This window comes from Scophthalmus maximus, chromosome 13 (genome assembly GCF_022379125.1).
Source record: "Scophthalmus maximus strain ysfricsl-2021 chromosome 13, ASM2237912v1, whole genome shotgun sequence".
Lineage (NCBI taxonomy): Eukaryota > Metazoa > Chordata > Actinopteri > Pleuronectiformes > Scophthalmidae > Scophthalmus > Scophthalmus maximus.
The window spans coordinates 24597985-24622500 of NC_061527.1; the positions used below are offsets into that span (position 1 = coordinate 24597985).

The 24516-nt window shown below is 46.0% G+C and overlaps 1 protein-coding gene across 6 annotated transcripts in view; it reads right to left on the minus strand.

The window, feature by feature from the left end:
- Positions 1-12611: 12611 nt before the first annotated feature.
- LOC118318650 (leucine-rich repeat-containing protein 24-like) overlaps positions 12612-24516 on the minus strand; it is a 13764-nt gene continuing 1859 nt past the window's right edge. Inside the window, exons 1-10 of one of the 6 annotated variants that reach the window (XM_035648495.2) lie at positions 22336-23318; positions 22064-22185; positions 20443-20627; positions 20228-20314; positions 18561-18752; positions 18309-18477; positions 16980-17242; positions 16258-16836; positions 15455-15902; positions 12612-15166 (exon numbers count right to left, since the gene is read on the minus strand). In XM_035648495.2, coding sequence (XP_035504388.2) covers positions 15483-15902; positions 16258-16836; positions 16980-17242; positions 18309-18477; positions 18561-18752; positions 20228-20314; positions 20443-20627; positions 22064-22185; positions 22336-22463 — 2145 coding nt within the window. In that variant the 5' untranslated portion in view covers positions 22464-23318 and the 3' untranslated portion in view covers positions 12612-15166; positions 15455-15482. Of the gene's footprint in view, positions 15903-16257; positions 16837-16979; positions 17243-18308; positions 18478-18560; positions 18753-20227; positions 20315-20442; positions 20628-22063; positions 22186-22335; positions 23319-23355; positions 24332-24516 lie in introns of those variants that run through there. The other 5 variants (XM_035648497.2, XM_035648494.2, XM_035648498.2 and 2 more) reach the window with 5 other exon arrangements.

The following is a 24516-nucleotide window of genomic DNA, read 5'->3' on the forward strand; positions in this document are numbered from 1 at the left end:
TGACAAACAAGAGGAGAGATAAGAGACATGAGATGTATTACCAGTGTGCTGTCAAAGTCAAAGACAAACAGAGACTTTAACCAGAACAGTGCAGTTTGCTTTGGAACTCTGTCAGTCTTCTCTTGCCACTAAACAAGCACTTGTATAGAAAATCTACTCACATCACATTCTCAGCAGCATCAAAGCTTCAACACGTTTGATGTTGAATTTGCTCTATTATTCTGGCTGGGCAGTTGCCGTGCTGTCACAGGAAATACAGGGCAGATGATGTGGAGTGAAGGTGGCATTAAACACCAAATATGAATGAGGAAAGGTCTTAGCGAACTTTGTTTGACCCTCTCATCCTCACCTAGCTGGAACCTACCGCCTGCTCAGGTCCCTTGTTCAATCGTTCGTTGGCCCAGCAGACAGCTTGAATACATGGCCTCCTTGTCAGTGGAACATTTCTTTGGCCAAACTGTCAAACCAGCTCAATAAAGATACTACCGACAAGTCCATCACTCAAGTCAGGTAGAGCTGGCCTGGGGTGGGGAACAGTTGCCATGTTTTGGTCAAAAGCCACAAGGAAGGAGAGAAAAGAACTGGTGATCTCAGAGGTGGTCAGGACAGAGGAGGAGATACACAAGGTCAGAGCGCTCTGCAAGCGGCAGCAAGAAAGGTGGAAAACCTGGGACGTTGTGGTAGTGTGCTTTTTGACTTCTGGGATTCTACTCAAAGTCTGCTAGATTAACTGAGTATATTTACTTTTCTGATATTGGCATTTTCTTTATTTTTTTTCTGGTTTTCAGTTTGTCCTTGTAGACTGTCTCTCTGCTAAGTTCTCTTGTGATCAGTATTCTTGAGCTACATTTATCTTCTGGTTTTAAAAGCCTTGTTATATTACACACTCTCCACTGACTTATTTTAAACTCTTCTGCTGTGATCAGTCTCCCTGAGTTAGACTCATTTATTTTCTAGTCTAATATTGTAGTTTCATGAATAGAGTCAACTTCAAAAAAGCTTAGTCATTATGTATCACTCTGCACTTTGGCAGCAAATCTTCACTCACTGACGATGGTTACAAACAACATTAGAATCAACCTAGAAAAAAAAGGTGTACACAAAAGAGTCCACAGAACACATGATAGTCAGGAGAATCACGCACTGAATCTCACAATCCAGCATGTCAAGGTTAGACTGAAAGATTAATACAAACAGTGACTCAGTTATGGGTTGCTATGAGAATGGGGCTCACACATTGTATGATTATCCAAGATTGGGCCACACATTTGGACTAGACAGTCACATTGTAGTCTTTGCTCATATATAGGATCATTAGCAGAATGTCCTAAATTATACCTAAGCAGTACAGTAAGTATCACATAGCACATAAGCCATAGCTTTTATGCCATCAAATTAATAAGGACAAACAAATACTATCTGCCACTCCTGTGAAACAGCTGTGCCCAGTTTCTCCTCCTTCTAACTTCTTGTGATTATGCCTCAGTCTCCATCGTCTAGTTTGCCTGTTAACAAACTTTGCTCCAGTCATTGACCCAGTTAGTGAACGACCTGCTCTGCCTCCGGAGCCACAGTCGCCCCAACAAGTGAGTCAAGCAAGGTGACTATTTGAATCAATTCCTGTAAGGAGGCAAGTAAAAAAATATATATATATACCATTGTTAGTTGTGGAGTATAAAAGTATAAAAAAATACATTATTATTTACATAGCACTGTTCAAACAAGGTAATTCAGAGTGCTTTACAGAAGCATGGAAATATTGAAATCACACAGCAATAAAAACAAAGCAGCTCAACTTGATTGGACACATAAAAACCAACAAAAGCAAACATAGAAAAAAAATGATTTTAGCCAGCAAGCCCCGATTTAAATGAGCTGTCAGTTTTGGTCGACCTCAGGTTCCACAGGTGAAGAACATAGAAACTAAAAGTGGATTCACTTTGCTTGGTTTTGATTCTGGGAACACTGAGTTACTCTGTTCCAGACGTCCTGAGGCTCCACGGCAAACAAATAGACCAGAGATATACAGTATATATGACTGAGACCATTGAGCACTTTTTTATTTTGTATTTAAGGAGCTCCACTTCCTTGGTGATTGTTAGGACTCTGCAGCTGCAGCTGTATGGTTGGACCTGTAATGACAAGCTTAAGTATAGCCTGTATTTTTTGTGGTTGTAGACCGGATGTGTAGCTGCACCCAATCAGACGGCTTCCTTTTTGCGGTTCGCGCAGTGTGACTCAGAACTATCTACCTGCTTGTGAAGAGTCACAGCGGACGTGCCATTACCATCAATTGTGTACGTCGTACGGGACCGCGTTGAAGTTAGTTTTAAGTTGGATATTCCCAACACTGGGTAAGAAGTCAGATTGAATATCTGTCGAATATCCAACTTAAAACTAACTTTGCAGCGTTCCCTACGGGCCCTCGTCACCCTGCCCATAACTAGTTGTACGTGTTGAGAAACTCTTTTCAGATGCCAGTAGGATAAAGACTTGCATCAGGGCATCACTGAATGACTTACAGACTGAACTCTTTGTCCCTGCTGTCCTTTGAAAGAGAACCGACTGAATTATTGGACTATAATGAAGTCATCACAGTGTTCAACTCCAGGCACCGTCGTCTCCTATAAATATATGATTGGACTTGGATGTGCTAGGCCCACCTATTCTTTTCTGTGCCCACCCACGGTGATTTCTGCCTACGAAAGTGTTGTAGACTGATTTTGTATTTGTCTTTATATGGATGTTACAGTATAGGTTTGAGTCCATAACTATACCAAGATTTCTGAAGCTCATCCAGTCATAGAAGAAGTTCAAGAAGGTACGTATCTATTCTTATCCTTTTTCATTTTATCATTAATTACAGTTTTGTTCATATGTGGTTCATGTTTACATTAGAAGGAATTACATGCTGTGTATTGGGCAGTCAACCACCAACACCTGAATGTATCCTGTGTAGTCCTGCTAATGTACTGCTCATTCTCCATCCTCTGTGGACACAGTGTTGTACTCCAATCACCATGTCATTTCATTAACATTACAGTAGTCATTCAGAAATCTCTTCCTGTCTCAGCGTTACTTTAAGCAAATCAGGCCAGTCACCTGATAACATCTTCTAGTTCCCTAATTCCATAATGTCAAGATCACGTCCAAGTTGCTCATCACCTGACTGTGACGGCTGTGGCTCAGGAGGTAGAGTCGGTCGTCCACTAGGCCGGTAGTTAGATCTGGATTATACCATGATGCAGAGAGAAGCAACTATTGTAAACAACAAAGCCTGCCGCTGATGAACGAGCATTTGACTTAGAGTACCAGATATTTTCTCATTTCTCCCACAAGAACAGCAACACTGGTTCACAGACATTGTGGAATCATCATCACATACATCTCTCTGCGCCACATATCACAGAATTTGTTGCTCTCACTGGTTGTAGGTCTATACAGCTGCATTTGGAGAAATTTTGCTCTGCGTCCGTTGGTAACTCCTCTTGGAAATCGGAAATTAACCTAGAGGTCCCAGAATAATACACATTTGAGTATTAGTCTGGCTATGCCAGGCTATCGATATGTTGGCGACCTGTCCAGGGTGTACTGTACCACGCCTCTCGCCCAATGTCAGCTGGGATTGGCTCCAACCCCCAGGCTACCCTCGAAGGATAAAATGGTATGAAAAATGAATAAATGGATTTTGGAAACTTGGGGGGAGCAGAACAATCAAAAAACAGATCTATCATATCATCATCACACTCAGCAAGTTGTGTTTGTGTCCACCTCAATTCATCAGCCACCTAACAGGTGACGTTGATCATTTTTAAGACACACCAGTAGTACTGGGAAGCACGGCTATATAAGGCACAGGTGTGCGTGATTGCTCTGGTTTTTATTCATCACCACCAGATTCTGAGCGATGAAAAGGTGGAGAGATAGTCTCTTTACTCAGAGAACCACGGTTACAATGTAACCTACAGTTCTCCAGCGTATCAAGACTATCTCTCCACCAAGCTACATATTTCATATGTACGGGGTATTCTGTAAAACACCTCGTGAAGAAGCCAAACAGTCCAAGACACCCAAACCATCACCAGTGCTCAAATTCTACACACACCCAGTGGGCCCCATCCCATGCTATAAACAAGTTATTTACAAATCTACAGCCGCTGCACGCCTAGGTGCAGGGCGCTAACTAGAGCTTCACTGGCCCTGCAAGATGCTAAGACCAGTGATCACAGGGGTAAAGCCGCTCAAGCTAGTCTGCAAGATGCAAGGCCAACTGACTGGTTTTAGTGGCACCCTAACCAAGGCCGTGGCATATGTTGGGGAGCCTTGAAAACACATACCGCAGACCCACTCCCCAAAAGGAGTGGATTCCGCCACATTCAGTTGGTAGAATCAGGTGAACGTAGATGGAGTCGACCAAGTAGCAGGTGAGCAGAGCTCTGCTAGGTATCCCTCCCCATAGTGCCCAAGAGGTTGCAACTCCACGGGTTGAGTGTGCCCGCACTACAGTTGCTGAATTACTTCTGTGATCCAGTGGGACAGTGTAGCCTTTGACAGTGGTCTCCCCAGACACTCCTGTTTAAAGCACAGAAAGAGTAGATCCATCACCCTGTGGTCTTGTATGGCTCTGATGTACGACTCGCACTCTAACAGGGCAGAGTGGGGACCGTTCCTGCCTCTGTTCTCCTTACACTTGCCGGCAAAGGAAGGGATAGAGCTCAATCCTCTGATTGATTTGCAAATCAGAGAGAACCTTAGGGAGAAAGGCTGGATGTGGGAGGAGCACTACTCCTCCCTCATCCGGCCTAAATTTGCAAAGCTCCTCATCGACTGATAGGGCTTGCAACTGTCCTACTCTCCCTGCAGATGTAATTTCCGACAGAAATGCTGTCTTGAGTGACACCCATTTCAGGCTCACCGAAGGGGTTCAAAAGGGTTGCACTGCAAGGCCTCCAGGACCAGCTCCTGGTCCCAGGGTGGAAATGCAGGGGCTCTAGTACGAGCTGTGAGTCTGCAGGCACCCTTTAAGAATTGTGCTATGAGGACACTGCAGTCCTCAGAAAGCCTGCGCTTCCCCACACGGGCTGCCTTGATGGCAGCCACCATGCCTTTGTGGGTTGATAACGCCTTCCGGCTGTTCAACTGATCCTGCGGAAAAAGCAATATCTCCTGATTTGAGTGGGTCTGCTTGTTTTGCCCCACACCACATTTCAAAAACATCCTCCAACGATACGAGTATGCTTTTGTCGTGAATGGAGCCCGTGCCGTGGGTCTGCACCACAGTGTGTGGTAGACCCATCTCTAAGAGGCTGGTCCTTTCAGATGCCAGGCCCAAAGCCAAAGCCCACAGGGAAATGGGTGAAACAGAGCCCCTTAGGCCTGTGAAAGCAGCCCCAGCCTACCAGGGACGCATCCGATGACACCAGTTGACGACGAGTCACTGGACCCAGCCTGCTCCCCCTGACAATATTGCTTGGGCATCGCCACCAGCAGAGGGCCAGTTTCAGCCTGCAAGTCACAGATACACACAGTATTGTGACTACTTCTAATCATCGAGAGTGTCGTGAGAGGACGCTGGCGCTGTCTGTTCGCCGCTTCTCCGTCTCCTGCTGCCGCTTCTCCGTCTCCTGCTGCCGCTGCCCCCGTACACCGGACTTCTCAACCTCTAGGCATCGGCTGGCTGATACCGAGGGCTTCACTCATGGACAGTCTCTCAGCTGCTCCCCGTAGTCCCTCCGACTCCCTGGCCGGACAACAATCTCGCGGCTAGCTGCTAGCAGGTCGCACTCGTTCAGTCATCGAGTGGTGGCTCATGCTAGCTGCTACAGCGGCTCACCTGGTCGGCCCCCGTCCCTCTCACTCCGCATGGTTCTTCCCACATCTCCAGTGGCTGCACATCTTCTCCTGTCATTCAGTGGACAATCCTGGCAACAGCCTTCCTCCTCTACTCGCCAAGTCCACGGCTAATCAATAACACGGAGCTCTTGGTCCCTCCGGATTTCCCTCCCGGCACCATGCTCAAATACTCAACTCCGCAGCTGTTTGACCTCTTCAACCTCACCATCCCATCCTGCATCTCAGTGATTAAACACCTCGGACTCCTACGCCGACCACGCTACATCCACAGAGGCTCTCGCCGCAGATTTATTTATTCCCAGCACGGACACTCCATTCCATCCATCCGCTCAGCTGCACACCCTGTCGCACCTCTGCCGCGTCATCAGAGCGCTGCGTCTGTGGTACTCTTACATCGCAACCCGCCTGGCAGGATACAAAACCCGGACTGGACCTAGGTGCTCACCGCCCTCTGATTACCTCTACCACTTCACCAAACACCAAAACCGAGCTACTCAACGTCCAACCATCTGCTAATCCACCTACTGCCCCCCTCCCACTGCACCACCACCCCTCCCCAGCACCTCTCCGCACTTCTAACCGGGACAACCTCAGACCTCTCCGGCCTGCCCCGATCCCACCACCTTCTTACTCTGCCAACCGTGCGCTACTCAACACCCGATCACTTAACAATAAAGCCCCTGCCCTCCATGAACTAATCCTTGACAACACCCTGGATTTCCTTCTCATCACTGAAACCTGGCAACAACCCAATGACTTCTTCTCCCTCAAACGCCTCCTTCCTCTCTGACTTCACCGAGTTCCTCACACTAGCCTCATCCCTCTCCCCACGTCTGCTGCTACTCGGTGACCTAAACATCCACATGGACTCCCCCACCTGCAAACTCTCCATTGAATTCACCACTCTCCTGGAAAAATCACCCAGCATGTCACCTTCCCCACCCACGACAAATCCTCGACCTCGTCTGCACCATTAACCCACCGGTGCTCGACCTCCACTCAAGCCTCTTTCCCCTCTCTGACCATAAACTCATATGGTTCATCATCCCTTCTCCCACCCCCCAACCCAGCCTCTCCAGAGAAATCACCTTCCGCAACCTCAAATCCATTGACCCTCACCATCTCTCTCACATGCTCTCCACCAACCTCACCCTGGACTCAACCTTCATCTCCCCTGACGATCTCACAAACCACTCTAAACTCCATCCTGTCTACTTCCCTTAACACCCTGGCACCCCTCAAAACAAAAACAGTCTCCTTCAACACCTCCTCACCCTGGTTCACACCCGCACTCCGTGACATGAAACGAACTGGCCGCCAACCAGAACGACTTACAAAAAAATCACCACTCACAGTCCACCACGAAGCATACAAAACCCACATCACTGCCTACAAAGACGCCCTCATCGCTGCCAAATCTGCCTACCTCTCCACCATCTTCACGGACCCCTGCCAAAACCCCAGAACCCTCTTCTCCACAGTGACCAACCTCCTGCAGGCCCGCACCAACTCCCTTCCTACCTCTACCCCTGATCTCTGCAACTCATTCCTCCGGTTTTTCACTGATAGAATCAACCTAATAAATTAATCATTATCCCCCATATCACCCCCTGCATCTACTCCAGCACATACCATGGACCCTCTCCTCCACATCTCCCCTGACCCCCTGACCCCTCCTCCCCACTGCCGCCTCTCCCAGTTTGACCTGGTTACCCCCCCGCCGAAATCTCCAAACTCATCAGCTCTTCCAAATCAACTACCTGCTCCCTTGCCCCCCTCCCCACTCCCCTGCTAAAGTCCTGCCTCCCCGTCCTCTGCCCCTACCTCACTAACCTATTCAACTCCTCACTGTCCCACTGAACTGTCCTCTCTGCCTTCAAAACTCCCGCTGTCACCCCTATTTTAAAGAAACCTGGTCTCGATCCATCCCCCCTCTATAACTATCGCCCAATCTCCAACCTCCCCTTCCTTTCTAAAACTCTGGAACGCATTGTTGCCACTCAATAACAATCCCATCTCCACGCCAATAAACTCTTTGAGCCCCTTCAATCTGGTTTTCACCCCTCCACAGCACAGAAACTGCCCTATCAGAAGTCCTCAATGACCTCCTCACATCTGCTTACTCCGGTTCCCTCAACATCCTCATCCTTCCCTACCTGAGTGCAGCCTTCGATACCGTGAGCCATGACATCCTGCTCATTAGACTCAGAGACCTCAGTATCGAAGGTACTGCACTCAGCTGGCTCCAGTCATACCTCACTAACAGATCTCATTTCATCACTCTCCATAATCACACCTCTGCTACATCCACAGTCACACAAGGTGTTCCCCAAGGCTCCGTACTCGGTCCCCTCCTCTTCATCACCTACATCCTCCCCCTCGATCAGATACTCCGCCACTTCAACTTGGACTTCCACTGCTATGCCGATGACACCCCCCCCCCCCCCCCTCCCATGTCGACTCCTGCCTGTCAGCAATTAAGACCTGGATGCAACACATCTTCCTGAAACTAAACAGCGAAAAAACTGAAGTGGAGTGGAACTCCCTCCCCCAAGAGATCCGTGATTCCGACTCACTCACCACCTTTCAGTCACGCCTATATCTGCATATCCCTAGCTCCCCCCCGTTCCACTTTTATTTTATTTCTTTTGTCTTGTACCAGCACTTTGGGTGCATGAAAAGCGCTTTATAAATCAAATATATTATTATTATTATTATTAAGTGACACACTCTGGTGCGCAGCTGTTCCTGTGGGTGCAGACCTAAGCTGAGGGGACACCTCTGTACTGGGCATATATAGAGAAGGGCTAGTGGAACTATTTGGACCATTGCCGCCATCAGTCCCAAGGGACGCAAGCACAGGGTCTCCAGGTGACCCTTGCCGCCGTGCAAAAGTGTGCCAGCCAGGCCCTGAAAACCTCCTGCCTCTCGACGGTAAGAGACACAGTGGCGTTCCTGGAGTCTATAACCATGCCCAGAAACTGCGTGACTTGACATGGTACCAACCTGCTCTTTTCCTTGTTGAGGTGGAGGCCTAGAACCTGAATGTGTTTGAGGAGCTGCGCTACTTTGCGGTGAAATTGATCTTCTGTGTGGACACATACAGGCCAATCGTGTAAATAGTTTAGAACTCAGATGCCTTCTCGCAGCAGAGGCCCGAGGACGGTGTCCATACACCTGGTGAAGGTGCGAGGGGCCAGTTTGATCCCAAAGGGGAGGACGCAAAATTCGAAGATTTTGGCTTCGCAGGATCCTCAGGAATCTTCTGTGACCCTTCCAGATGGGAATTTGAAAGTAGGCATCCTTCAGGTCTATTGTGGCAAACCAATCGCCTGCCTGGATTGCCTGTCTCACCCTGGGAATTGTCAACATTTTGAACTTCAGGGGGCCGGAGAAACTGGTTCAGGCCCCTGAGGTCCAGGATTGGTCTATCCTGCTATTGCTATTGCTATTTTCTCATCCCCAAAAAGGATGGGAGACATCCTTTTTGGGGATGAGAAAATAGCAAGAGTACAAGCTAGCTCGTAGATCCCCTGGCTTTACCTCCCTGATTGCCCCCTTCGCCATGAGGGTAGAAACCTCTGCCTGTAACACTTCTTGTGCCATGGGTCGGAAACCATCACTGATCTTCGGGGGGGAGGGCCTCGGTCCCCTCCTACCTGGCTGTCTCAGTCCCGACTGCAACAGGGAGGCTCGGTCCTCCCTGTTGCAGTCGGGACTGAGACAGCCACAAAAGGCGCTTCACTAACCACAGTGTAGCCATAGCCTTGCCAGCCCCCTCGGCCAGCTCTTTTACCAGTTTATGGAGCACATAAGCCACTTGCTTCAGCTCCTCAATAAGGTGAGAGCTGTAATCCTCCCCTAAACTCTGTGTTAGCTGTTGCTGATATAGCGAGAGCATAGCCCCTGTATTAGCCAGCTGCACCTGGACAGCTATGGCCCTGTTCATCTTGGTTAACAACGCATCCATCATTTTACAGTTCCTACCATGATTGCCTGGTAAACCAAGAATAGATTTTTGGGGGTGAGATTAAAGCTGCTATTGCCTGATCCACAGAGGGCAATTGGCCACAGCAGATGCTCTCGATCACTAGTGGCAGAAAGCATTCTGCCATCCCGGGGGAAGCGGTTGGCCTGGGAGGGATTCTCCAGCTGTCCCTGAACCAACCTTGCAAAGCCCGGTAGGAGGGGCACAGAAAATGGGGCTGGTCTAGCTCCCCCAGCCTCATCCAAGAGGGAGGGGGCGGAGTCAGCCTCTACCAATTGGTCGATACCGAGGGCCCTAGATGCCCGTTCTACCAGAACTCTAGTGAGGTAACTAAATTGTGGACTGCGCTCAGTGATTTCTTCCTCTGTGTCTTCCAGTGGCTGACCAGGGGGGAGGACATACTTATCTGTATCCGGAAATAATGATTCAACATCAACATCCTCTTCCTCTATGTCTGCAGCTAGGGGGTGTGGCCTGGCTGCCATCCCTGCCCTGCTCCATGTACGGATGGAGGGGAGAGGGTGGGGCCTGATCTAATTGCTGAGCCGAGCTCTCTAAGCCCCACCACTTTGGGACGATTAGCCTGTCCGAGTGGAGTGGAAGTTGTTGGCCTTTTTCCTTTAAATAAAGGCACCTTGCCTCCATAGATCGAGCTGGTATGATAAAGCAATTCATGCAGGAGGCAGGGTCCTCACAAGCTTCCATGGCATGACTACAGCCTAGGCAAAACACACATTGTTCGTGCCCATCTTCTGCAGGCATGTGGACCACACTGTCTGCACGAGTGAGCCCCTGCTCTCTCCATCTCTTCTCTCTTTTTCCCACACACCCACACAACGGGCTCTGCTTTGTTTCTTTATCAAACTGGTCATTTATCTTTTCTTTATTTTCAATAAATAAATCAATCACAGAACTAATGTGAAGATGTGGAGAGAAATATACTCTGGTTTCACACCAAACAACCCTCGATTCCACCCAGGTCTTACACACAGACGCGGAAGCGGGCATGGCCACACAGTACATCTATATAGTGCTCTCTTTTTATTTGAATCACCCGTGGCAGTTAAAGCACGCCCCGCTGCCTCACACCGACAACGCCGGATTCCGCAACAGAGCTCCACCTGATTGCGTTAGCGGGCCTCGCCACACAATATACCTAACAGTGCGCTTTGAAACTGACAGAGCTTCGGTTATTTCACCTACAAACGAGAGGCGACAGCAATCCAGAGATGAGCAAACGCCAGCTATCATCTGCACCTGGGCAGTGGATATGGTTGTCTGTCTGTCTCGTTTTCTTTCATTTTTCTCTCTGCTATTGTCTCTATCATCACACTTTGGAGAGAAAATAGTCTCAAAAAGGTCACAAATGTGTAACACATGATCTACAAGTGACAGATAAGAGTTACAAATGCATACAATGATTTGTGCGTTACTTTGGGTTCTCACAAATGCGTGTTCAAATCCACACACAAATACAAAGGAATCTGTGCACATGTAACTTTACAGATCTAATAGTGTTTCGTTTCCAACTGCTTCCTGTGAGTACAAATGGCTTAAAACATGTGTGACATTGTTTGTATTCACTTACTGATTGTTAACTGTTTTTCCGCAGGCAGCTCCAAAAAGATCCACAAATGTGTGCTGCGTTTAAGTGCTGGTGGAACTCTGGGACATTCGGTGAATGCGTAATTTGTGGGAAAGACGTTTTGAAATAGACAGAATAGCTTGTCGCTTCTCCATTAGAACACATTCAATATATCTTTCACTTGTAAATCATGTGATACACATTTGTGACACATTTATTTTCTCTCCATCTCACACGTCTTGACAGCAGTGGAGATACAAAAATCTGAGCAATCACACATACCCGTGCCTTATATACTTGTGCGTGCCAGTACTAGTGGTGTGTCTAAAAAAATGATCCATGTCACCTTTCAGGTGGGGGACATTCCCCCTACATATGAAATATGTAGCTGGGTGGAGAAATAGTCTCAATACCATAGAGAACTAAAAGTTCTAAACACTCAGAGGGACTCGAGGGTCGCATCAAACGATATTGGCCTATAATGACATTTTGTTCAGTTTTAATATAAAATATACTAACATACTTGCAATCAACTAGCAAGGGAAATAATAGTTTAGATTTTCAAAGCTGAATGTATTCTTGGTTTAATATCACTCTACAGCCATAATATGTTCATTTTTTTTTTAAATCTTCTAAGTTTGGCTTCTTTTCACACTATAATGGTCCCGTGGTCCACTACAGTAGACATTCTGTAAAAAAACCTAAAAAATACCTATTAACCAGAAATGGATAGGAAATCCCCCCCAAAAAAATAGAAATTGGAAGAATTGGTTCCCAAGGGGATATGTAGTTTTTCTCTGCTGCTGAATGTGGTTGCTTACCAGGAGCAGCAGGTGGTGATGGTCTCTTGTCAAGAGCTTCATTCATTGTTGAATTTCCACAACAAGAGAAGTCTTCTTCTGCGCAGCACTACTTTTTCAGAGCAGACTCTACAGTGACACACGCTTGTATGAGTAGAAGCAAAACTATAATGGCACTCAGTAGAACGCATTCCTCGTCCTAGGCCCAACAATCCTTAAATTCAATCAAGCCACACCAAATTGCACACACTCATAGATAATAATATATTATACTGTAATATAATATAATAAAACAGGTGTAGGGTCTTGTGCATGAGCACCTCTCTGGTGTATTGACACAAAACAATTACATTAGAAGTAAAAAACTAAACAAAGGATTAATCCATAATAAACAAAAGGCATCCTTCTTTAATTGTTTAGAGGACAGGATGGACAATGAGTTTAACTGTACAACTGAAAGGAAGTGGATTGACTCCAATCTGACACTGATTATGAGCAAAACAAATGAGGTACTTGACTTTGTTGATCCGTGTTGGTGAGTGATCCACTGAACTGAACTGAACTGAACTGAACCGATCCTGTAAAAAGTAAATCATACGTGCTCACAGCATGGGCAGTGACAATTTCATTGGTCAATGTCATACCTGGAATTTTAATGGCTGGCAAATTTTGACAGTGTCCTTTCACAAAGAGTAGAGAGGGTAGGTCTCTTGAGTTCTCAGGAGCAGCCTGAATGCGAGTAGGAGTCAAACTGAAGCACTGGGCATTGGTGCAAACAAAGAGTATATCTGAGTGCAGACAAACTGTTTTGGACAGGAGCAAAGCGTACTTGCACACAAGAAGGGAGAGGGCAGACTTTTGAGGGACAGCTTCGGTCTGGAATAAAGATCAGAGCTCATTTCATATACATGTATCAACTCTATCTACTATACATCAACAGAGAAAGCACTATGTGGGAGATATAAACCTTTAAACACATTGAGTACAAAGTTGAAGGGTTCAAAGGTAATCGGACAGATACCCATGAAGTTAAACAAAATGATCATATTTAATATTTATAGTCAAATCCTCTGATAAGTGACTGTCTGAAGACATCATCAGACTCTTTGTATCTTCCCTGGTGATTCGGTCCCAGAGCTTCAGCTCGTTGTGAGGTCTCTCTGCCTTTAAGCTGGACTTCAGTAAGTGGAACGCTGCTCAGTCTGATGGAGACCAGGTGACTCTTTGGTTGTTTTGGCTAAATGTCGTTTCACATCATTATCCTGCTGACAGATGAAATGCTCCTGTAGACCTCTGCTAGCATCAATAAATGACAGTTTGTCAGTTGGCCAGCTCAATTGGAGCCATACATGCCTGGGCCGAACCACAACCACTGCTGTGTTGGACAGATGAGGTGGCGGCTTTGGGTCACAATATTCTCCAAACTTTCATTCATTAATTTTGAGGGAGGTAGATTTTCGATTCATTGGCCCATGGGACTATGTTCCAGAACTCTTTTTGTGTTACTGGGAACTGAAGCCTGGTCTGGCTGTTCGTGAGATTTACCAGTGGTTTGTATCGTGTGCTGAATCCTCCGAGGTTCAAGTCGTCTCTTGAAGGAAACATGTCCACCTACATCCTCAACTGTCAGTCAACGCTGAGCCACGTGTGAGCTTTTACACTCCTGAACAAACATCAAAACAACCCACAGTTTCCCAAGTGACATTTAGTCGCCAAGTGTCTATGCAATAAAGAGGCTCCATCCCAGACAAAGTTCTTTCATATTAACATTTAATCCTCCTCATATAATGGCTGAGGTTTAGCACTAGCATGTAGAATCCATCATTTTTGCTAAGAAGAGAATATGAACATCAAATATTTTAGGCCTTTAAAGAAAAAATACGCCTCCTCTCCTCTTTTAAAGGTGACAGATTATGGAAAAATCACTTTTTCAGTGTTTATGGACAGAAAGTTGTGTATCTGTGAAAAAAGACCACCATGTCATTTTTTTGTGAGCTGGCTAAACCCCTACAGCCTGGCTCTAAACAACTGGTTCAGATTTCTCTCCCGCTGTGATGTCACAGTTGGAATCTTTTGGAGTAACCCTGTCTGCAATCTCCACTTTTCTGGTGTAGGGGCGTGACATTTCCTACATTTGTTGAAAGCAGTTGATCACCACAACAGACTGGGCCAGCTGGCCAGTCGGAGCAGACTGGGTTTATCGGGATGCAGGGCTAAAAGAAATCCAGGCGTTTTAGACAGAGGAGCTGCAGGAAAAGCTGCAGGAGCTGACCATAATTCAATCAGATGGATATTGTAAGCCCTAAACATTTGTATTCGACTCATTTTAACCTTAAAATTCTTTGTCTTTCAAAAGCCTCTTACTACTTAAGCTGTTTGATTACTTGATATTTGATTTCGTTAACGTCCCTGAAAAGCCTTTCACATTATCTCCTATTAAATACTGTTGATGTTGAATATGACTGGCCTCTTTCATTTGAACCTGCTCATAGCTTTAAACTCAGGGACACCTGACCACATATTCAGAAGGTCCAATGTTTGAAACAGGACCCGCAGGTTCACTGTTGGTGTCTGGAAGTGGACAGGATGTTCATCAGAAGTGAAGAATATGAGAAAAGGTGGGAGATCAAGACTTTAGATTGAAAATAGGCAGAATATATCAGTGATATGATATCTTTAAATAAATAGTAACAAAATTCATCTGTTGCTGTCCCACCATCACTGCACTGATTTCAAATCACATTAAGACATTAACAGTTTCAAATTACACACGGGCTCCCACATATTCATGTGCTGGAAGATTTCACGACGTCCCCCTTCTCAGACTCACCCTGCAAATAACCAATGAGCTTTGTGTGAAGTCTCCAGGGGACAGACGTTCACTTCGGTCACAGGGTTCTGCTATAGAAGAAGGTCTGATAAACGCGGGTCCAGATGTTCCTGTACAGGAGAGTTGAGTTCAGTGGTGTGCAGCTCAGTTTATACCTGAGTCCACCTGACGTTGTCTTTGAATGGCCTTTACCACGAATGTTTTGTCATGCAAGGTCACTGTATATCCATTGGAAAGCCTCTGTGCTATTCATTTAAACCTGTAAACCTTCTCCAATAACAATCCATTACTGTAGTTGAGTCTTGGAGAAAGTAAATGCTTTCCACGGGAATGAACACTTGTAGATTTCAGCAGATGTGACAGGCTTGGCTCTAAACCACTGTATCGCACATACATACCAGTGTTGCAGTGGATTCCGTCCCCCCTTCAGCAGTGGATCTCGTAGGCGATCTGCGAGTCCATGAACAGGCCAGTGTGGTTAAGAAACATCCCTTCTGCCTCTGATGTGATCACAGGCTCAGCCTCCCCTCCCTCCCCTGCCATTCTCCTCATGGTCCGTATGTCACCCTCCTGCTGCTGCTGCTGCTGCTGCTGCTGCTTGTTGGGGGCCAGAGTGGGAGTCACGGTCTGGCCAGGCCCCGAGGACATGCTGTGGCTGGAGGTGTCGGATGGAGCGGGGCCGCCCAGGTTAGTGGAGACTGTGGCAGTGGGCGGAGCGGGGGGCAGCACGGGCTTGGCCCGGTTGAGGACGTACATCTCATGTCCGCGCTCGTCGCGGTACTCCTCCAGCTGGGCAAAGGTGGTGGGGCCGTCAGAGTAGTCGTTCACGTACAGGATGCTCTCCTCCTGCGGGGTAACAATATACAATATGTTTGCTAATGCGACCATTTTTGAGAGTGTGCGTGTCAGTGGTTTCATGTGGTTGAAATAGAGCGAGTAAATGCTTATCATTAAGGCGCCCCTCCAGCTTGAGTAGGCTACTTTTTCTTCTTCTCTGACTCAGTCGGTCTCCCCCCTACCTCCATATAGATATACATATATATACATATATATATATATATGTATATATATAAAACATATTTCTGATTATCCCACAATTCCAAAATCAAGCCTTTGTCTAGACACTTCAGTGTTTTGAATATTCAAGACACTTCAGTGTTTTGAATATATTTGGTGTCTTACTTTTAAAAACAATACACACCTTCTCAGCTCCATCAGCCTCTTTTCCTCGTTGGTGATGTCGGCTGTAGATCATGGCGACCAGCAGCAGAGCGGTCAGGGCCAGCAGGGAGATGCCCACGGCGATGGCGGTCTGGGTGGCAGCCCCCAGAGCGCTGAAGGCCATGCTGCCCAGAGCGTACAGGGGTTCCCGGCTCACGTCTGAGCCCGAAGCAGGGCCGTGGTTCCTGAGCCTGGGCCAGACGGGGGAGTAAGGCGAGGACACCTGAGACCAAGAGGCCCAGATGGAGGAGGAAGAGGAGGAGGAGGAGGAAGTGGACGAGTTGATGGCGAGCTGAAAGGTAACCCTGGCCACGCCCCCTGCATTCCAGGCCTCACACTCATAGAAACCTGCGTGGGCCACGGTCACATTACTGAGGAACAGCATGCCGCTGCCAGTGTCGGGGTCAAACCGCTCGGCCTCGGCCTTCTGCAGACTGACCCGGCCCCCCTCCGAGGGCTCCTCTGCTACCCCCACTCCACCTCCTGCAGCACCCAGCTCCTGGACAAGGCCTCGGGGAGAAAGCGCCACTTTACCCTGGGATGCCTTCCTCCAGGTCACCTGCAACAGTATTCAGAGTTTTCTGATCATCTGTCTATCTAAGGGTTAAAGAAGGTTTCACCTAAAATAAAAAAAGACTCATGATACATCTGCTCTAAACCTAAATTGTTTTTTAGAATTGTATTCATTTGATTGGTCCCTACCTGTGGCCGAGGGTAGCCGGAGGCGTGGCAGGACACCCGGAGGCTCTCTCCCAGGCGCACGGCGAGCCTCCTGGGCTCCAGCTGCACCAGTGGAGGAATACACACCAGGCTGTTGAGGGGGACCTCCACCAGGCTGAGGTGGGAGAGACGCGGCGGCTCGGTGCAGATGAGCCGACGCTCGGCAGAGCTGAGCAGCCGCTGCCCCGCCTCGTCAATCCAGCTCCTCAGCCAGTGGAGAGCACAGTCACAGCGCCATGGGTTGTCTACAACAAGGCAGAGGATAGAGGGTTGGGTTAGAATATCTCCGTGCTGAAACAGCAGAGGTCCTAGTCACTGGTTGGGATCAATAGAAAATGAATGAAACTAAAATAATTTATAATGTGGGAATAATGATCCTTGTGGTGATGGATCCACAGACGATATTGTTTGACATTTGTCATAGCTGCAAAAGAAAGTTTGGGTTCACTTACTTCTTCCACCAGCACTGTGAATGTTTAAAGTTTGCAGTAAATAAGGACATGAATTATCATGTGTCTGTTACTAGCTGAAGCACATTGTGACATAGATGAAGATCGGATCACATTTTATGACCAAGTTATTCCAAAGAGCTTATTTACATTTTCTTGCCACTTTATACTGTTCTCAAAAGTCCAAAATGAACTTCGATAACCAATAGGGATGATCCGATATTCCATATCGGTATCAGGGGCAATATTGGCAATAAATGACTGGATCGGAAATCGGAAGAAGTAAAATCCGATCGATTGAATATATTACAGTAAACATACCAAATAAATGCCTATTTACATATCTACTAAGCCTTGAACTACATTCCGACATCATCATTTTATGTTAATGTATTGTTATCTAATTAACAGTTTACAGTTCAATTTGTTTTTTGCTTGTTTGAACGGTGAGAAATAAAACAGCAGTATTCCATAACTCAGTAATTTTGCTGGCTATGTATGTCTCCCATGATTATTTGTTTCACAGTTGAGTATGACGTTCTAGATGGCTAGGTTAAGCAAAGTGCATCCTGAACAATGCATTATTAATATCTACTTTACGAGTGGGGAAAAAGATTGTATCAGATTAATATAGCATCGGTGTTGCCAGATACTCAAGGTTGCAGGATCGGTATCGGATCGGTTCCTTCTATATGAACTATGGCTTTAGGTGGCTTATGTTGTGAGGACATGGTCCTTACCACGGTAATTCCTTTTTAGTAGCTCTCTTATGACTCCATTAATGATTCTGTGCAAAAACATCACAGAATCAACATCAAAATGACCAACATGACTGTGATAGGTGTCTGACCTCCAGTCTCACCTGTGATGCGCAGCACCTGCAGACTGACCAGGGGTCGCAGCGACGCAGGGCCGATGGTGTGAAGATTATTCCTGCTCAGGTCCAGCAGAGCCAGAGAGGTCAGGCCTGCTAGAGCCTGGTCTGCCAGCATGTCTATACTGTTACGCTGCAGATGGAGCTCCTGCAGACGCTGCAACATGGACACAATGGTACACGTGGTCCTCAGAGCGCCGTCTGCGGTGTGAAATTGACTTGATATTATTGATGCCTTACCTGTAATCCTCGGAAGGTGTAGTCCAGCAGGCGTGTGATGTCATTTCCCGCCAGGTAAAGGATGCGGAGGTGTTGGAGTCCCTTGAACATGTCGGCCGTCACCAGGTGGATCCTGTTCCCGTTCAGAGCAAGTTCCAACAACTGACCCTGGTTCTGGAACGAGCTGGGCTCCACCGCGGAGATGGTGTTGTTCTAGAGGAGGAGGAGGAACATAAAATGGTTATTGCTCTGGAACTGCAACTTCTGCAGCTGATGCTTCTTTGCAACACATTAAAATTACTGCAATTCATCTTAGGTGTTGTTTTTTTTGTTTTGATCATTTCCTGCCGGAACGTTTTTTTTAAACAAAGTAAAATATGGAAAGTGGCTCATCTGTCTGTTTGTCCATCTATACATCATATACTGTAGACACCAGGGGCTCTTTTCCACATTTTCCAGGTGGGGAAACTGGTGCGGAGTGTGAAAAAAAACTGTAAACTCTCAAGGATCTCGGGAGGGAGCTGAGTGTAGCCTGATAAACACCCTCAAGTGATGACACTCGAGTCTGAAGTATAAAAACTACAAAAGTTTGCCAGTCTGAAGTTAGCAAGACATGAGAGAGTGGACCAGACACCTGTGCCCCACAGGCTTTACACTGCAATATTCACTACCAGCACAACACAGCCGAGTCTCCCAATGAACTATCTGTGACCGCGCTGCATCGTTGGTAATACAGGTGCTATGTTTGGACCATAGACTCGACATAAAAACAGACGTAGTCACCGGGTCTGGAAAGTGAAGCCTTGAGATAATGTACGTTGTGTTTTGGCCCAATAAAATGAAATTGAATTAAAAATCTGTATTTTCTCAAATGACCAGCAGAGGGCGACTCCACTGGTTTAAATTATGGTCCATTCAGATTACAGCTCAAGGAGAAGGGATGAACTGTTTCTAATTGTTCTTACTGTTCTTTGTCAAAATGAGCATGTTTGAGTCACAGTGTTATTGTAATACTACAGCTTAAATAAGATCCTGCCATTTTAAGAGTAAAAAAATAAGGCTAAATATTTTGTTATCAGAAAATATCTTTATTCCCAGTAGATTTAGGCCCTCACAGTCTTTGTATTTTCAGTTCCTGTTTTGATTAGAGAAAAGAAAAAATATGTTAATAATAAGGTGTTTTCGATACATAATAAAGTATGATCAACTTTAAACAATGATGGAGCTATACTTGACCCGTCTTCTGGGGTGTCTTCTTCTTAGCATACATAACAAAAAATAATGTGTAGTATTGTAGTAGTTATGAACAAATACAAAAGAAAAATATATATAAAAGAAACATCTGTTTATTTATGGAACTCATTGTGTTTTTACTCAAGTTTCAAGTTTTTTCAGAAGAAAGATAAGAATGTCCACATTTTCTGTACACAGCACGGATCTGCCTGATGTGACAATGTCACCTGCAGTGGAAAATAACCTCTCACTAGGGACAGATGTTCACAGACAAGTAACATACACCCCTAATTAATAGTATATTATTACATTAACTATTTAATGTAATAAGCATTAGCTGATTCTGTTGCGGTAAGCATGTGAAAAACTACATTCTCATATGCATCAAATACTGTCATCCAAGTGTGTGTGTGTGTGTGTGTGTGTGTGTGTGTGTGTGTGTGTGTGTTTGTTACCTGCAGATACAGGTAGTGCAGGTGCCTCAGCTGAAGGAGGTCCTGTCGACGGATCTGACCGATCACATTGTCCTGAAGGAAGATGGTCTGGATGAAGGGAAGACAAAATGTTTCAAAGACTTATCAAATATGATGAATTCAGATCTAACAATTCCATATGCACGACTTCTGGTTATTTAATACTATGAGTTAACATTGTTGTCATAATGTCCAACCTGTGTGGATGGGGGGACATGTTTGGGAATGTCCCTCAGGCCAGTGGAGCCACACTCCACAGTGAGGCTGTAGCAGCGACAGCTCACCGGGCAGGAGGGCGACGCTGCGCCGGGCGTGTGGGTGGACCAGAGCAGAGCGGAGAGGAGAAGCACCAACATGGCAGCCATCGCACCGACGGACAGGACTGAGGATGAAGAGAGAGAGCAGTGAACAGTTGACCGGTTGAGGTTAACACGGCATGAGAAAGGTTTTTCTTTATGTTCTGTGGTGAATACGAATTTGAATATATTACCTTTCCAGAATTCTAGTTAATAGTAACTGGTAACTATGTTGTATCTTTACAGGAGAAGGCCACTGAATCGCCTTGTGTGAATGTGTGAATGTGACATTAAGAGCACTACATAAATGCAGTACATTTACCATATATCCCTTTAAACCCTATTTCATTTGCATTGCTATTATACAGTACACAGGCTGACAGCACCTTGCTGATATTGTGTCATCAATGGAAACAATCTTTCAGTTTAAAAGGAGCGTGTTCACTCAAGGAGGTTAGGTTTGGATTACTTAGTGACAGGGTGCTTTTATTCAAAATATCAAAAATGCTCTCAGTGGAAATGTTTTGTGCCTGCTCAGGGACACCAGAATAAAATCCATCCAATCACACCCGGTCCATACAGACATACTTTAGACATGAGAAGTCTTGATTTGTGAAAATCTACATCTTGTAACAGACATGCTGGATACACAATGCAGCCACTGCTCCTCTCAACTAATGTTTTGATCACGGAGGTGTTAACATTTACGGAAGACAATGATCTGTCAAAACTGAAACTTTGACTTTGTCTGAGGGAAAATGTTTTGTTGTCATATGTTTAGCTCTCTCTTTCAGTCTCAGTGATTCCTTTTGTATTTATTCTTTTCAGAGAGGACATCGGTTAGGAGGGGGGTTTCCTTATAATTCCAACTACTAGTCAATTATATAATGCCAACAGCATGGAGGTCAACAGATCCCAGATTTTGTTCAAAAAAAAAAAAAAAAAAAACTCCAGCCGCGTGGTCAGTTATCCAAGTGCAGAAACTACCTTCTTGACTGAAAGAATGAATCCTATGAAGCAGCTCCATACCAGAGCAGCGCACTTACTTTGAACATAACTAAATGAAAGCTCTTCTGGATATTCATGACAGCCTGTGAATCACGGTCACCATAGGAACCATCCATGCAGTGAGACATTGACTCAAATCATTTTTCACTGAAGGGCCCGAGAGATGTTTTTTTTCAGTGGACTTGTTATGATTCCTCGATTAAAGTGGGCGCTTAAACCATCAGCCTCATTCCAACAGAGCAATGGCATTTGATTCCTTCCATGATTCATAATCTAAAAACAACATAAAGCTAGTTGGGCGACTGGGATAAGAGGCACTGTTACATCAAAATTGTTGAATGTAGGGGTGTCAGTGACACATTAACAAATATCAATACAACAATTTTTTAATGTTGCTGAGTTCTGCCCTCCAGCCTGTCGGAGGGATGTGCACTGCTCAAACGGAAACGACTGAGATATAACTACATCTACGAGAATTTTACCAAGTGTTGTTACTTTATAACTGAATACAGACCGTATGGAATTAAAAGGATATCTTTTGAGGATTTGGGCCCGATTGCAATCTCATATGAAGAAACATCACACGAGCCAGGAGATGAGGCTGCGCGTCTGCTGAACATTTGATCTTGATTATTTCTGTAAACAGAAGCAAATTAACTTGTTTTAACACTTTAGTTCAAAATAACATGATTTTGAGGACAGTTTTAATTGAAAGGAAGTTCTTTAGTAACATACTTGATGATTGGAGTCATATATCTTGGTCAGTTAGCATACAGCTGTACTCACAATGTTGAGTGCATGGGCACGTTCACACTGATGGGCATAGCAACACACGAGTGTGAAATGATGGACACATCAATAGCCGCCATCTTGGCTACGTAGCAGAAGGGGAGGGGCCATGGTATTAAGGACATGAATAACCTGTTGTCTTTATGTTTGTAAAGATAAAACAAAAAAAAATCCAGGATAAATCTTAATCTTCTTGATAAGCATATACATTTCTCATTCAAAACTAATTTACGGGTTTTACCCTCATGTCTGTTCTTGTAGAATCCTGCTCGTATGTGGCAACAGTAAAGTATTGCTCAAAAGAAGAGCACTGTCTTTGGAAGGAGCACAGTCTCAAAACTATATGCCCCTCTTGAAAAAATAATATCCACAGTGGGTAAAGGATATGGGTTTTTCTCTGTCTCAAGGAACAGTGTGACTCAATAATGCAACATTCAAATTATTCATCAAGTTGTGTTTCGAAACATATCTACCTCCACAGAAAAATTAGTCATACTGTATCACCACCACTGTTGGCATGAGTGTGGAGAGATGTGATGTAATGTAAACATTACAAATCACAACCTCAAACTTGTTACCAGCAGAACATATTGGGCAGAATTATTAAAGACCACAGACCTAGTGTGTGTACAGTATCTTTGGTTTTTATCTGATTCAAATACTGAAAAACTGCCAAGTGACACACGGTGACTGAGACCAAAAGACACATAGAGACACATGGTGACTGAGACCAAGAGACACATGGAGACACATGTTGATGGACACCAAGAGACACATGTTGACGGAGACCAAGAGACACATGGAGACACACTGTGACTGAGACCAAGAGACACATGGAGACACACGGTGACTGAGACCAAGAGACACATGGAGACACGTGGTGACTGAGACCAAGAGACACATGGAGACACAACCTGCTCTGTCAGTGACCTGCTGTCTGGTAACTTTCCACTCACTCTGCCAACCGGCCACTCCCACCTCATCGGCCACTCCCACCTCATCGGCCACTCTGCTCACCTGGACACACAGCTGCTCCTCATCTGCAATCAAGTCACTACTTAAGCCTCTCCAGTTCATTCACTCGTTGCCAGATTGTTCTCCGTGTTCACATTGCAGACTTTCCAGCGTTCTCGAAGTTTGGTTCTCTGTAACCAACCCTGCCTGGACCTGATTCTTCTGCCTTGCCGTGTCCCTGGAAACCAGACCTGCCCTTCTGGTTCCGAGTGAGTTTCGCCTGACTATTGAACCAAAACTCTGTGAACAGTGTGAGAGCATGACACCCTCACTCCAGCCTTTAGTCTCACTGCAGCAAGCAAGATGGACAATAGTACTTTGCTTGTGTGATTCCTGCTGTAAGAAATAAGTCATTACCAACTGTGCCAGTTTACCAGTGTACCGCATCTGGGTCCAAACCCCAACCGTCAAAAGTATAATCTGGCCAGCCATGGACCCAGCACACACCACTCCGCCACAGAATCGTTTCGAAGGATTGAGGATGTTCTCCAGCAGCAAGCGAACCAGGTGGAGGCAACCATGAACGCCGTCGCCAACGTCCAGCAGGCAGGAATACCAACACAGAGGTGCTAAATTCGCTAAACAGCCACATTCAGCAGCTGACGGTCGTCCTCACTCAGCGTGTGGTTCTGAGACTTTCCTGATATCAGGGTGGGGACTCCAGAATGCTACACTGGCGACCCTGAGACATGTGGGCCCTTTTTACGGACTGTTCATTGCTGCCCCACTCGTTTTGCTCAGAGGAAGCCAAGGTCGCCTTCACCATCAACCACCTTACAGGACGGGCTCGACTCTGAGTAACCGCTGAGTGGGAAAGACGCTCTCCAGCCTTCTCATCCTTCCGGGCGTTTCTGAGGAGCTCCGCAAGGTGTTCAGTATGGGGGCCTTCGGCCCGGATGCAGCACGAGGTCTGATGAGTATGCAGCAGGGAGACCACAAAGTGGCAGACTTTTCCATTGACTTTCGCACCAGAGGTCGCCAGAGTGACTGGAATCCTCCGATGCTTTTCTCCATGGTCTGGCTGAGTACATTAAAGATGAGTTGGTATCATACGACCTTCCGACTACGCTGGACGGGGTGATTGAGCTACCCACCAGAGTGGACCTCGGTATAAAGGCTCGGAGAAGAAGAAGCAGAACCCTGTCAGCCACCAACCTCCCGTTT